The 15,718-nt window shown below is 42.0% G+C and overlaps 1 protein-coding gene across 15 annotated transcripts in view; it reads left to right on the top strand.

Moving 5' to 3' along the window:
- Positions 1-15,718, top strand: part of TADA2A (transcriptional adaptor 2A) — a 73,380-nt gene that overhangs the window by 16,830 nt on the left and 40,832 nt on the right. For all 15 annotated transcript variants that reach the window (XR_013406316.1, XR_013406317.1, XR_013406318.1 and 12 more), the window contains 4 exons: positions 426-532; positions 4,039-4,098; positions 13,362-13,453; positions 15,040-15,197. Coding sequence is in view for 4 of the 15 variants with exons in the window: in XM_077970833.1 (XP_077826959.1) it covers positions 426-532; positions 4,039-4,098; positions 13,362-13,453; positions 15,040-15,197 (417 nt within the window). In the remaining 11 variants the exon portion in view is untranslated. The remainder of the gene's footprint in view (positions 1-425; positions 533-4,038; positions 4,099-13,361; positions 13,454-15,039; positions 15,198-15,718) is intronic.

The raw sequence follows: 15,718 nt of genomic DNA, 5'->3' as shown, positions 1-15,718 counted from the left end.
TAACCAGGTGTGGTGGCATGTGCCTGTAGTCCTAACTACTTGGGAGGCTGAGGCAGGAGGATCCCTTGAGCCCAGGAGTTTCAGGTTACAGTGAGCTATTGTCAAGCCACTGCACTCCAGCCTGGGTGGCAGAGCAAGACCCTGTCTCTAAAAATGTATAAATAAATGAACAAATATATGCTTGTAAATTTCTCTGCAGGGTCCATATCTATGTAAATGCTGTGTGAAAAGGAACATTGCTGCCCTGAAGTTAAAAGGAGCGTAATTTTTGCTTTTTTTTTTTATTTGTAATGAGCTCATCTTGTCTCCATGAACTTTTCAATTCAACTCACTACTTGTGTGGTCATTTGGGGATTTTCACCTTTTTGCACTTAAGATAACCATAAAGTGTTCTGAAATGTGCATTTGTTTTCTCTTTGTTCCAGATGATCCCTCTGATAAGCCACCTTGCCGAGGCTGCTCCTCCTACCTCATGGAGCCTTATATCAAGTGTGCTGAATGTGGGCCACCTCCTTTTTTCCTCTGCTTGCAGGTAACTCACTAATGCTGGCCTCTCCTAGCCCAGTTTTATGCTATTTTTTATGATGTAATATTTCAGAGATTACTGTCAACTGCTAAGGAGATCTATATCTTATTAAATCTATTTCTCCCGATTTTCTTTTTTTGACGGAGTCTCACTTTGTCGCCCAGGCTGGAGTGCAGTGGCGTGATCTCTGCTCACTGCAATCTCCGCCTCTTAGGTTCAAGCAATTCTCCTGCTTCAGCCTCCTGAGTAGGGATTACAGGCACACACCATTACGCCCAGCTGATTTTTGTATTTTCAGTAGAGATGGGGTTTCACTGTGTTGGTCAGGGTGGTTTTGAACTCCTGACCTCGTGATCCACCCACCTCAGCCTCCCAAAGTTCTGGGATTACAGACGTGAACCACTGCTCCCAGCCCCAATTTTTCATTATACGTTTTACCAGTGGAAGTTGAGAAACAGAGCAGTTAGATGAGACAGACTGTTGATTAGTCCACATCTGTGTTTAAACCTAATACTTGGCCAGGCACAGTGGCTCATGCCTGTAGTCCTAGCACTTTTGGAGGCCAAGGCAGGCAGATCACCTTAGGTCAAGAGTTCAAGACCAGCCTGGCCAACATGGTGAAGTCCCGTCTCTACAAAAATAATAAAAAATTAGCTGGGCATGATGGCAGGTGCCTGTAATCCCATCTACTTGGGAGGCTGAGGCAGGAGAATCTTTTTTTTTTTTATTGAGATGAAGTCTTGCTCTGTCACCAGGCTGGAGTGCAGTGGCACAATCTCGGCTCACTGCAACCTCTGCCTCCCAGGTTCAAGTGATTCTCCTGCTTCAGCCTCCTGAGTAGCTGGGACTACAGGCGTGTGCCACCATGGCCAGCTAATTTTTTATATTTTTAGCAGAGACGGTGTTTCACCATGTTGGCCAGGATGGTCTTGATCTCTTGACCTCATGATCTGCCCGCCTCGGCCTCCCAAAGTGCTGGGATTACAGGCGTGAGCCACCGCGCCCGGCCAAGGAGAATCTCTTGAACCTGGGAGGCGGAGGTTGCAGTGAGCCGAGATCGCCCATTGCACTCCAGCCTGGGCAACAGAGCAAGACTGTGTCTCAAAAAACAAACAAAACCCTAATAGTTAACACTGTTTTGTTGTTGTTGTTGTTGTTTTGTTGAGACGGAGTTTTGCTCTTGTTTCCCAGGCTAGATGCAATAGTGTGATCTTGGCTTACTGCAAACTCCGCTTCCTGGGTTCAAGCGACTCTTCTGCCTCAGCCTCCCGAGTAGCTGGAATTACAGGCATGCGCCACCACACCCGGCTAATTTTGTGTTTTTAGTACAGACGGGGTTTCTCCATGTTGGTCAGGCTGGTCTGGAACTCCAGACCTCAGGTGATCTGCCTGCCTCGGTCTCCCAAAGTGCTGGGATTACAGGCGTGAGCCACCATGCCTGGCTGTTTTTTTGTGTTTTTTTTCTTTTCCGCGACAGAGTTTTGCTATGTTACCCAGGCTGGAGTGCAGTGGCGTGATCTCGGTTCACTGCAAGCTCTGCCTCCCGGGTTAAAGGGATTCTCCTGCCTCAACCTCCCGAGTAGCTGGGGTTACAGGTGTACGCCACTATTTCCAGCTAATTTTTTATATTTTTGGTAGAGATGGGGTTTTATCACGTTGGCCAGGCTGGTCTCGAACTCCTGACCTCAAGTGATCCTCCCGCTTCAGCCCCCAAAGTGCTGGGATTACAGCCGTGAGCTACCACGCCCAGCCATAACACTGTTTTTTTAAGTTAAAGTATTGAAATTATAGGAAACAGAACTGGAAGTTTATTCCTTTTGATGACACTGTTTATTGTCTTGTTGAAGACTGATCTCTGTACAGATGACAAGGAAAGAAACAATTTTTGTGGGTGATAATGGTAGTAGAAATACTAATTATAAGTACTTAACTCTGTACCAGGCACCACTTTGAGTACTTTACATGAATTAACCCTTAAATCATCACTATAATCCTATGAAGTACCTATGATTAGTATCCCCATTTTATAGATGAAGAAATTTAGGCTAAGAGAGTTTAAGTAACTTGTTCAAGGTCACACAGCAAATACCATATTTTATCAGATCTAAGACACCATTGATTATAAGAAGCACCTCAATTTCAGAAATGTTAAAATGTAAAAATGGCTGATAAAAGTTGTGATGTACTTTTGTTAAGATGAATCTTGATTTCAGAGAGTTTTTTAATTTTTTCGAGACAGGGTTTCACTGTGTCCCCTAGGCTGGAGTGCAGTGGCACAATCATGGTTCAGTGCCACCTCTATCGTCCAGGCTTAAGCGATCCTTCCACCTCAGCTTCCCAAGTATCTGGGATTACATGCTTGTGCCACCATGCCCAGCTAATATTTTTTTTTTTTTTTCCTGTGGAGAAAGGGTCTCGCCATGTTGCTCAGGCTGGTCTGGAACTCTTGAGCTCAAGCAATCCTGTCGCCTCAGCCTCCCAGAATGCTAGGATTACTCCTGGCCTACTTTAGGGACTTTTTATTTTTCTTTAAAAAAAATTAAAGAATTTTTTTTTTAGAGATGGAGTCTTGCTCTGCTGCTCAGCCTGGAGTACAGTGGTGTAGTCATAGTTCACTGCAACCTCTACCTCCTGGGTTCAATGATCCTGCTCCCTCAGCCAGGGATTCCCTGAGTAACTAGGACTATGGGTACAAGCCACGATGCCCAGCCCAGAGTTTAAAATATGAAAAAATATTTATCTTAGAATGGCTGAAATACAATTACAGAGCCAGGATTCAAATTTAGGCTGTATGATTGTGATTCCAGGGCGTATGCTCTTCTCAAAAGAGTTGTTTTAGGAAAAAGTCTTTTTTTCGGACTTGTTTTTTCTCTGTGAGTGCCACTGAAAAGCTGTGATCATGATTCCACCATTCTGTTGCAGCTGCAGACAAGATTAAATGAATCCTTAAAAATTTGTTGGCCGAACTCTGTGGCTCATGCCTGTAATCCCAGCACTTTGGGAAGCCAAGGCAGGTGGATCACAAGATCAGGAGTTCGAGGCCAGCCTGGCCAAGATGGTGAAATCCCGTCTCTACTAAAAATACAAAAATTAGCTGAGTGTGGTGCCGGGTCCCTGTAATCCCAGCTACTCAAGAGGCTGAAGCAGGAGAATCGCTTGAACCTGGGAGGCGGAGGTTGCAGTGAGCCGAGATTGCGCCACTCTAGCCTGGATGACAGAGCAAGACTCTGTCTCAAAAAAAAAAAAAAAACTTGATAAGAAGTGGTATGGTGGCCCACACCTATATTCTTAGCACTTTGGGAGACTGAGGTACAAGGATCCCTCGAGCCTAGGAGTTCAAGGCTACAGTGAGCTATGATGGTGCTGCTGCACTTCGGCCTGGGTGACAGAACGAGACCCTGTCTCCAAAAATAAAATTTAAAAAACCCAAACTTGTCAGAAGAAAATAACACAAACCACCTCTGTCCTTTAAGAAAGTAGATTTTGCTAACTTAATTTTTCTTTCTTTGCAGTGTTTCACTCGAGGGTTTGAGTACAAGAAACATCAAAGCGATCATACTTATGAAATAATGGTAATGATGAAGTTTCTGGGAATTTCTGTTCACTTTTTTCAAGAATTAGACTAGGAAGTAGTTTTTCTTTTCCATTTTTCTCTTTCTTTAAGCTCTCTTGGATTTCTGGGAATTACTTTTCTTAATCTCTGAATATCTTTACCTTTTCTCCCCTTCGGAAATAGGTAATTATTATCCAATAAGTCTTTTAGGGTTTTGTGGACCTATCAAGGTATTTAAGCACAAAAATAGTTTTATATACTCAGATTTTTGTTTGAAATTTGGAAAGTATTCAAAGGAAATACTTTTGATATGAGGATAACAGGTGCTTTTTAAAGATGCTGCTTTTTAAGCTCATTGATAAATATAGCCAATGTGTTGTCACTGTGTGCTCATGGTATTTTTATGTGGTTCATGTGGACAGTGGTGTTTTTGTCAAGCAGTTCATTTGCTTGCCTTGGGGAAAATTAGTTACCTTCTGACAGTCAGGTTATAAAGTGAACACAGCAAATGAGTTAATATATAAAATCGCCAAAGAGGAAGACTGGTTTATAACCTGAATAAGACTTGACTATAGATTAATTGTATTGCCACCTTTAAAGAAGGATAAGAATGTTCATAGTGTCCTTCCAAGCCCTGGCCATGGGAGTGGGTGGTTTAATAAGCCAAAGTGAATATCCAGTCTGCTTGACGGGTATATATACCTTTGTCAAGATAGTTCTGTCAGCCAGGCACGGTAGCTCACGCCTGTAATCCCAGCACTTCCAGAGGCCGAGTTGGGCGGATCACTTGAGGTCAGGAGATCAAGACCAGCCTGGCCAATATATGGTGAAACCCCATCTCTACTAAAAAATACAAAAATTAGCCAGATGTGGTGATGTGCGCCTATAATCTCAGCTACTTGGGTGTCTGAGGCAGGAGAATCGCTTGAACCTGGGAGGCAGATGTTGCAGTGAGCCAAGATCACAATACTACACTCCGGCCTGGGTGACAGAGTGAGACTTCGTCTCAAAAAAAAAGACAAAAGAAAGATAGTTTTGTCAGAGTTTTGTCAGTTATCAGAGCATATTAAGCATATAACTAAATCTCCTCCTTCAAGCAGTTTTCTGACATTTGGCCCCCATGTAGTTTTTCTTACAGGAAAGGATGCTGGCAGGCTCGACAGTTAAAATTTCACATAGTAGATTAATCTATATTAGTTTTCTATTGGTGCTATAACAAATTACCAAAACTTAGATATCTTAAGATGACACAAATTTGTCTCACAGGTTCTGTGCATCAGAAGATCATTAGGCTCAACAGGTTTGCTCCAGGTTCCATAAGGCTGAAATGAAGATGTTGGCCAGCCTGGCCTCTCACCTGAAGGCCCTGGGGTAGAATCCACCTCTAGGTTCTTTCAGGTTGTTGGCAGAATTCACTGCCTTAAGGTTTTAGGAAGGATGCCACTGTTTTGATCAGGGCATGTTCTCCGTTTCCACAGGCTGTCTGCATTCCCTGGCTCTGGGCCGCCTTTCTCCATTCTCAAAGCCAGGAGCACAGGAAGTCCTTGAGGTTGTTGACGAAATCCAGGGAATCTCTATGACCTCTCTCACTGCCTTATTTTTCCTGTGCTGAATCTTTATGAGTGATTCTTCTGCTTTCCTCTTCTGCTTTGAGACAGGGTCTCACTCTATCACCCAGGCTAAAGAGGAATGGCACAATCACAGCTCACTGTAGCTTCGACCTCCCAGGCTCAAGCTATCCTCCTACCTCAGCTACCTGACTAGCTGGAACTAGAGGCACAAGCCACCATGCCTGGCTAATTAAAAAAAAATTTTTGTAGGCCGGGCGTGGTGGCTCACGCCTGTAATCCCAGCACTTTGGGAGGCCAAGGCAGGCAGATCACAAAGTCAGGAGATCGAGACCATCCTGGCTAACACAGTGAAACCCCGTCTCTACTAAAAACACAAAAAATTAGCCGGGTGTGGTGGCGGGCGCCTGTATTCCCAGCTACTCAGGAGGTTGAGGCAGGAGAATGGCATGAACCCGGGAGGTGGAGGTTGCACTGAGCCGAGATTGCGCCACTGCACTCCAGCCTGGGCGACAGGGAGACTCCATCTCCGAAAAAAAAAAAAGATTTTCGTAGACAGGTCTTTCTATGTTATCCAGGCTGTCTCGAGCTCCTGGGCTCAAGGGATCCTCCCACCTCAATCCTCAACCTCCTCAAGTGCTGGGATTACAGGTGTGAGTCACCGCAGCAGGCACCTCAGCTACGTGTAAGGATTCATGTGGATTACATTGGGCCCATCTGGGTAATCCAGGATAATCTTTCCTTCAAGGTCAGCTGATTAGTAACCTTTATTCCATCTGTAAAGTCCTTTCCCAGCAGTACCTCGTTAGTGTTTGATGGAATAATCAGAAAACAGGAATCTTAGGATGAGGGGAACATCTTTATTTTTATTTTATTTATTTATTAAAAAAGAATAGAGACAGGGTTTCTCCATGTTGCCCAAGCTGGTCTCGAACTCCTGGGTTCAAATGATCCTCCCACCTTGGCCTCCCAAAGTGCTGGAATTGTAGACATGAGCCACCATGCCCAGCCAGAGAACATCTTTAGAATTGGGCCTCCTACAGCACTGTGGTATATTTACTTCAGTCTCTTAAAAGTTTAGAAAGGGTGACTCAGCATCTCTGAGCCTGACTACTGGTGGAGTCCTATTAAAATGAGTTTCTGGGCTTATAATATTCAGGGTCAGATTCTAGGCCACAATGAATTAATCAGAGAACTAGTTAGAGTCCTTGGGAGCCAACTAGCTGGCCTTCCTCTTTCCATCTTTAAACAATTTCAGTCTTTTAACTAATGGCTTCAGTAATTGTAAGACTTGGAATAAATTTTTTTCCCCCTTTAATTGCAAAAATGAAGGGTTAGGAGACTGTTCAAAGTAGCTGTGGATTTGAGTTAATTTCACCAAGGTTATCAGGTCTTCAGAAAACTGGTTTGTTTTCCCCAAATTAATGCGAGAATACCTAGAGCCAGAATACAAATTTATTCATTCATGTTGTGAAATAATTCCTTAAGGGATAATTCAGTATGGCTTGGGTAGGTTGGTAGTCATGCTTATTCACTTTAGGAAAGCTGACCATGAGCTTTCTTTAGCTATTCTGGGCATCATGTCTTCTTCATAATGCTGAAAGCACTGACTAAGTTTCACTCCACATCCACTTAATTCTGATTACATCATCCTTTTCTCACATATTCAACACCCATACAATCACATTTCAGAGTACTGTCCTTTACTTTGGGGAGCTTTTGGGGGTTACTAATACTTCCTTTTTGTGGCCCACCTTATTTATGCCCAGTGAATCTTTCCTTCTATAGGCATGATGACCAAATTTTAGCTTTCTACACAAAACTTGATTTTTTTGCATATGAAGCCTCAGATAACTTTAAATGGTTTTCAGTACTTTTGTCATGTCACAGTGCTGTATTTTTGGCAGTTACTCATGCTGTGGTAGGTGGTGCGTTAACCAGGATTTCTGAATTCTATGCCTATTTTTGTCTTGTAATTCTTAGAACTTTGAACAAGTCAAGGCAGCTCTTTCTGCCACACCCTTTTATACCAGTGATTCTTAAACTTCAGTACATAAGAATTGCCTGGGAGTTTCTTATAAATGTAGATTCCTAAACTCTTCTATGAGAGATTGTGGTTCAGAAGTGCTGAGGTTTGGTCCCCGAGTTGAATAATATTAATTAAACTTTATGTAAAACTGTCTTGTGCCTTTTTTGGTGTGTCTGTGATGTAGAAAGTTTTTATAGTTTATCTCACAGTAAAGTTGGTTGAGAAACAATATTCTAAAATACAGTTTTACAAATAACAGTCTCTTCAACTAATGTGTGCGTTGTCATATTTACTTGTCTTTTGGTACTTGCTGAATTGAGAGTTATTATGAATTTAGTGTATAGACTGAAATTTCTCTCTTGGATTTCATAATACCTCATGTGCTAGACATATTCGTAGTGCGTGCTCAGATGAAAATGTGTTGCTTATTGGTAGTGTAATTTCACAAATCATGACACTTTTTTTGTCATTAAAAAAAGTTATAACAAGTTCTAAGTGCCTGTGTAATCTGAAGATGTCTTGTGTCATTATTTGTTTTACTTGTTATTATAGAAAAGTTCAGATATACACAAGACAGAATGATATTTGGTTATCTATTGCCAGCTACCTCAAAACCTCATGCTTAAAAATGACCATTTTATTATCTCCCACTGTTTTGTGGTTCAGGCATTCAGATTAGGCACAGTGAGGGTGGCTCTTGGCTCCACATGATGTACTTAGGCTGAAAGTCCCAAGAGGGCTATGAATTTAGTATAGACATAGACTCCAAAATTTCTCTCTTGGATCTCATAATACCTCATGTGCTAGGCATATTCACAGTACATGCTCAGATAAAAATGTCGTCATCATTGTAATCAACATAGTGGTAATCAATTTCCGTTTATTTACCCATCACTAGCGCTTAAAATTATCGACTCATGGCCAATCTTACTTTATCTAAACCATCAACTTTCCCTGTCACCCAGGCTGGAGTGCAATGGGTTGATCTGGGCTCACTGCAACCTGCGCCACCTGGATGCAAGCAATTCTCCCACCTCAGCCTCCCGAGTAGCTGGGATTACAGGCACACACCACCATGCCCGGCTAATTTTTTTATTTTTGTGGAGATGGGGTTTCGCCATGTTGGCCAGGCTGGTCTTGAACTCCTGACCTCAGGTGATCTGCCCACTTCGGCCTTCCAAAGTGCTGGGATTACAAGCGTGAGCCACCGCACCTGGCCTAAACCATCACCTTTCTAGATTATTTTGAAGCAAATACCCTAGGCAGTATATTATTTCATCTTTAAGTGTTTCATTAGGTCTCTATGTAATTCTAGTCACTTTTCACATTCCGCCAGTCATTTCATAAAGGCTTAATATCTAAAACACCTGCTGCCTTTTTTACCCCTGAAACAATCACTGTTCTAATTTTTTTTTTAAATCAGCATAGATTGGTTTTGCATATTCTAAAACTGCATATATATGGAATCATACTGTATGTACACTTGTGTTGTTTCTAGTTTCTTTCACTCAGCTTTTTTTTTTTTTTTTTTTTTTTGAGACAGAGTCTCGCTCTGTTGCCCAGGCTGGAGTGCAATGGCACAGTCTCGACTCACTGCAACCTCCGCCTCCCAGGTTCAAGCAATCCTCCTGCCTCAGCCTCCCACGTAGCTGGGATTACAGGCGCCCACCACCACACCCAGCTAATTTTGTATTTTTAGTAGAGACGGAGTTTCACCATGTTGACCACGTTGGTCTTGAACCCCTGACCTCAGGTGATCCATCCGCCTCGGCCTCCCAAAGTGCTGGGATTACAGGCGTGAGCCACCGTACCCGGCCTCACTCAGCATGTTTTTGAGTTTTATTCATGTTGTGTATGTTACTAGTACATTTGCTACTAATCATTTCTTTTAATTACTGAGTAATATTCTGTTGTATGAACACAATACAGTTTTTTATCCGTTCTCCCTTTGATGGACACCTGGGCCTTGCCCAGGTTTGAGCTATTGTGAATAAAGCTGCAATGAATATTCCTGTATAAAGCTTTCTATGTACATATGTTTTCACTGTTTTTTGGATAAATACCTAGGAGTGAAATTGCTGGGTCATAGAGTAAATGATTGTTTAACTTTTAAAGAAATGATTGGCAAGTTTTCCAAAGCGTTTGTATCATTTTACACCTCTGTTGACCATATACGAGAGTTCTGATTGCTTCATGTGCTTGCCAACATTTGGCATTGTCAGTTTCATTGATTTTAGCTATTTTAGTCAGTGTAGTGTGGTATTACAATTTTTTTTTTTTTTTTTTACTTTTTGCAGTTTGTTTAATTCAGATACAAATAAGATTCACACATTTCAATTTTCCAACTGTTTGCCTCTTGCGTGTTTTCTATTCTGTATGGGATTTCCTTCCCTTTCTCTCATTTCTTTTTTTTTTTTTTTTTTTTTTGGTCTTGTTTTAGAATAATTATGTTTTAAATTTTATCTTCTTAAATATATAGAGAAATAGAGATGGAGTTTTGCCATGTTGTCCAGGGTGGTCTCAAACTCCTGGACTCAAGGGATCCTCCCACCTTGGTCTCCCAAAGTGCTAGGATTACTGGCTGGCCACTGAGCCCAGCCAGTTTTGGATTTACTGAAGTTGCAAATGTAGTACAGAGAGTTCCCGTATATCCTTCATCCTGCTTCCCCAAATGTTAACATCTTACATTATAGTACATTTGTCAAAATTGAGAAATGAACATTGGCTGGGTGTGGTGGCTCTTTCCTGTAATTCCGGCACTTTGAGAGGTTGTAGTGGGAGAATTGTTTGAGTCCAGGAGTTTGAGACCAGCCTGGGCAATCTGGAAAGACCCCATTGCTACAGAAAAATTTAAAAATTAGGTGAGTGTGGTTGCACGTGCTTGTATTCTTAGCTACTTGGATGGTGGAGGCAGGAGGATTGCTTGAGTTCAGGAGTTTGAGGCTACAGTGAGCCATGATCACACCAGTGCACTCTAGCCTGGTCAACACAGCAAGATCTTGTCTCAAATAAAAGAAAGGGCTGAGCTTGGTGCCTCACACCTGTAATCTCAGCATTTTGGGAAGCCGAGTTGGGCGGATTACTTGAGGTCAGGAGTTCAAGACCAGCCTGGCCAACATGGTAAAACCCTGTCTCTACTAAAAATACAAAAAATTAGCCAGGTATGGTGGCACATGCCTGTAATCCCAGATGCTCAGGAGGCTGAGGCAGGAGAATCGCTTGAACCCAGGAGGTGGAGGTTGCAGTGAGCTGAGATCATGCCACTGCACTGCAGCCCGGGCTATGGAGCGAGACTTGGTCTCAAAAAAAAAAAAAGGAAAAAGAAATGAACATTACTACAATACTAGTAACTATAGATTTTATTCAGATTTCTCCAGATTTTCCACAAATGTCGTTTTCTGTTGCAGGATCCAATTGGAGATCCCACATTGCATTTAGTCATAATGTTTTCTCCAATCTGTGACAGTTTCTTAGATTTTCCTGTTCATGACCTTGACAGGTCGAAGTGTATTTTGTACAGTGTCTCTCAATTTTGTCTTCATAGGTTTGATATTTTATCATGATTAGATTTGGATTATAGGTGTTTAGGTAGAAGATCACAGAGAGGTGAATTGCCTTCTCATTTTATCATATCAGATGATACATAATTTAACACTGGTGATGTTGAAAAATGAGCAGCCAGCCATAAGAGATGCATGAGGCAGGGTGTATGTGGGAAGGGGCACGGAGCTTTCCTGTCCTCTCTGGGTACACCATCCTCCCACCTCCATGTGTTCAGCAGCCTGGAAGCTCCTTGCTCTCATTTCTTATTATTTATTTGATTTTTAAAAACCGGATTGTTTGTCTTACAGATGTTAGTCTGGATTTTGTTGACTAATGTGTTCCTCTGTCTTCTGCGTTTCCTATACACTAGTAGTTACATTTAATGACTACTTCAGATTCATTTAGGACCATTGTCTGGACCTGGTAATTCACTAAGGATTGCAAAACATTAATCTTTTAATTCTATCACTCATTTTAATTTATGAGTTAGAAATTTATTATTATTACATGGTCCCTCTGTGTAACGTTTGTACAGGAAAGAGAAATGATGATTACTTCCCTTTATTTACTAGTTTTGAGAATATGCATTGGTTCCCTAGCATCCTCCACATATTTAAAATATTTGATGTTTCAGTTATTTGTGGTTATTATCCTTATTGATGCTCAAAATATTCCATTTTTAGCTAACAGGAGTCTCTGGAAGTTGACTTCTGAATTTTTTTACATGACCTTTATAGTCTTTAAGAGCTTCTTTGCTGTCAGACGCGGTGGCTCATGCCTGTAATCCCAGCACTTTGGGAGGCCCAGGCGGGTGGATCATATGAGGTTGGGAGTTCGAGATCAGCCTGACCAAGATGGAGAAACTCCATCTCTACTAAAAATACAACATTAGCTGGGTGTGGTGGCGCATGCCTGTAATCCCAACTACTCATTGCTACTGGGTTGGTCATTTTTTTCTAGACCTTTTCAGTGAACAATGTTAGGAAATTATTTTTCTTTTAAGATACAACACATGAGTTCATAATAAAACTTTCAATTTAAATACGAGACTGCAAGAGTTTGTTTTGGTTGGTTGGTTGGTTGGTTGGTTGTTTTTGAGACGGAGTCTCTCTCTGTCCCCCAGGCTGGAGTGCAGTGGCGCCATCTTGGCTCACTACAAGCTCCGCCTCCCAGGTTCATGCCATTCTCCTGCCTCAGCCTCCCAAGCAGCTGGGACTACAGGCACCCGCCACCACGCCCGGCTAATTTTTTGTATTTTTAGTAAAGACGGGGTTTCACCATGTTGGCCAGCCTTGTCTTGAACTCCTGACCTCAAGAGATCCACCTGCCTCGGCCTCCCAAAGTGTTGGAATGGCGTGAGCCACTAAGGCCAGCCTAAAGTTTAATATTATACTATTTATGTTTCAAAGTCAAATCTACAAGCAAGGAATATTCAGAGAAGTCTAGCTTCTATCCCTCTTCTCTCTACCCTGTTCTCTTTCTTCCTCCCCATAGTAACCTTTTTTTTTTTAAGTGTGTTTTATTCTTCCATTTAAAAGAATACATACATATTTGTCTTTTCCTCTTTCTTAGCTAAATGGGAGTGTACAAAAATATTTATCTGTACCTCTGTGTTAAGTTTGAAAATATATGTATATCTGCATGAATTGCTTGGCATTTATAGGTGATATGGAGGCCCTTCTAGCTAATGGTGGAAATGGGTGGGAGAGGTGGACAACTAATAAGAATGTACCCTAGGTATCTCTCATCATTCAACTATAAACTACTACTACAGTTGAAGTTCCAAGATTCCATTTCTTTTTTATTTTTGATGCGGAGTCTTGTTGCAACGCCCAGACTGAAGTGCAGTGGCACGATCTCAGCTCACTGCAACCTCCGCTTCCCCGGTTCAAGTGATTCTCCTGCCTCAGCCTCCTGAGTAGCTGGGACTACAGGCGCATGCCACTATGCCCAGCTAAGTTTTGTATTTTTAGTAGAGACAGGGTTTCACCATGTTGGCCAGGCTGGTCTCGAACTCCTGACCTCAAGTGATCCGCCTGCCTCAGCCTTCCAGAGTACTGGGATTATAGACATAAGCCACCAGGCCTGGCACCTAGATTCCATTTGTATCTCTGTTCTTAAGCAAAACTTTTTTCTCCTTAGACCTCAGATTTTCCTGTCCTGGATCCCAGCTGGACTGCTCAAGAAGAAATGGCCCTTTTAGAAGCTGTGATGGACTGTGGCTTTGGAAATTGGTAAGTGCTTGATGTTAAGAGTTATCCTGCCCTAGTGGGCTCAGAGAAGAAGCTGTTGTTGAAGAGTAAAGGAAGGAGCCTCAGGAAGAGAAAGTATATGTTGCTTTCCTATCAACCCATGATTTAGAGACAAGTTAGTCCCCTCTGTACGTTATTTTTCCAGTGCCGAAATGTGTCACAAGGGTATGGGATGTTTAGTGGTCCATGACTGAGCAGCTTTAAAAGGCCACTTTGGATATGTATCAACAATGGGAAGATTGATTATTCCTTTCTGAATAGTAGGGAAGTTTAGTTTTGTTAGTTATTACTCCCTTCTGATTTTATGAATTTTTGTTGGTTATAGATGTCCTAGTCATTTAAGTGAATCAGACTTTAGCTAGATGGTCATACCTAAGATTCAAGTTTCACAGACTTCCTGATAGCATTCACTGTTTTTAGCTTTCAAACACCTGCCTTAGTCCAACACCGGCTGAATTGAATAGCACTCATTGCTGTTGCCTTAGTGGGCAGCACCACTTAATACTACCACTTTTGTTTTTATCTTTTGGGAACACTTTCATATGGATGATTTTATTTTATGAACTAGATAGCAGAGACATTATTGAATATATTTTGTTCACAAATTATCTGAAGCCTAGGGGGTTGAAATGATTTCTTGTGATTACGTAGCTTATTAGTGAGGGACTCTTAATTAGGTCCTCCCTGTCCTGACTTGCTAGTGTATATAACCTTTCTTGGTGTTCATCAGAATAAATTCTGCTGCTTCCCTTATGTCCAGGGACCTGAAGAAGCAGACCTGAATTTAGTTCACATTTTGCTTGTATTCATTCATTCAGTATTTATTAAGCATCATAAAATACGGTGTACAATGAGGAATACCAAAGGAGGTAGAAAAGTAATCACTTGTGAGGAGCTTGCTAGTCATCTTTGGCCTAGTTTTTCATTTTTTGCTTACCATGCTGTCTAAAATAGGCTAATCCTCTCTGTTTGTCCTCCTTCCCTCTTAACAAAGAACATAAAAAAGACGTAGCTTCTCTGTCTGCTGTGGGTAAGGCACTAAGTTTGGCAGTGAGTGGACCAGAGCTAAGAATTATGAGATGCATCCTGCCTTCAGGAAGCTTATAGTTTAGCAAGGGACTCAAAATATCTGTACAAGTGATTGAAGTACACAAAACAGCACAGTGATGTCTTAGGGGAGGACAAGTGAAGTGCTGTGGAAAAGAGACCTTGAGGAGAGGACTTCTACCTCTACCTCTCCATTACCTTGGCTCAAGTCAGGGATTCTTTTTTATTAAGACAGTCTCACTTTATCACCCAGGCTGAAATGCAGTGGTGTGATCACAGTCACTGTAACCCTGAACTCTTGGGCTCAAGGGATCTTCCCTTCTCAGACTCCCAAGTAGTTGGAACAACAGTTGTGCACCACCATACTCAGCTAATTAAATAGCTTAAATAGCTTAGTGACTTAAATTTATTTAAATTAAATAGCTTAGTGACTTAAAATATCAAAAGAGCAAATGATGTGTTTACTGTTATGTGGAAATGAAAGTACCAGTTTCTTCTGTCTTTTTCCCACAATCCTCTAGGCAGGATGTAGCCAATCAGATGTGCACCAAGACCAAAGAGGAGTGTGAGAAGCACTATATGAAGCATTTCATCAATAACCCTCTGTTTGCATCTACCCTGCTTAACCTGAAACAAGCAGAGGAAGCAAAAACTGCTGACACAGCCATTCCATTTCACTGTAAGTGCTTCCCTATCTTGGTAAAAGACACTTAGCTCATCCTTGGGCCCTGTTCCAGTAGCAGATAAACAGTGATTTGATTAATTCGACAGCTAATGATATCACGGAAGATAGGAGGAGTTATATGGCAGCTATTAAGAGTGAGGATCGACCCAGCGTGGTGGCTCATGCCTGTAATCCCAGCACTTTTGGAGGCTGAGTTGGGTAGATCACTTGAGGCCAGGAGTTCAAGACCAGCCTGGCCAACATGGGGAAACCCTGTCTCAACTAAAAGTGTAAAGATTAGCCGTATGTGGTGGCAGACACCTATAATCCCAGCTAATGGGGAGGCTGAGGTAGGAGAATCACTTGAACCAGGTAGGCGGAGGTTACAGTGAGCCAGGATCATATCACTGCACCCCAACCTGGGTGACAGAGTGAGACTTCGTCTCTTAAAAAAAAAAAAGAGTCAGGATTAAAATGTAGCAAAGAAGGAACATACTCTAAGGGTCAGAGTTCTATACGGGACATCAAGGTGCTTG

The sequence above is a fragment of the Macaca mulatta genome, chromosome 16 (assembly GCF_049350105.2).
Source record: "Macaca mulatta isolate MMU2019108-1 chromosome 16, T2T-MMU8v2.0, whole genome shotgun sequence".
In the NCBI taxonomy this organism is placed as follows: Eukaryota; Metazoa; Chordata; class Mammalia; order Primates; family Cercopithecidae; genus Macaca; species Macaca mulatta.
This window is presented reverse-complemented; position numbering and strand designations above follow the sequence as displayed.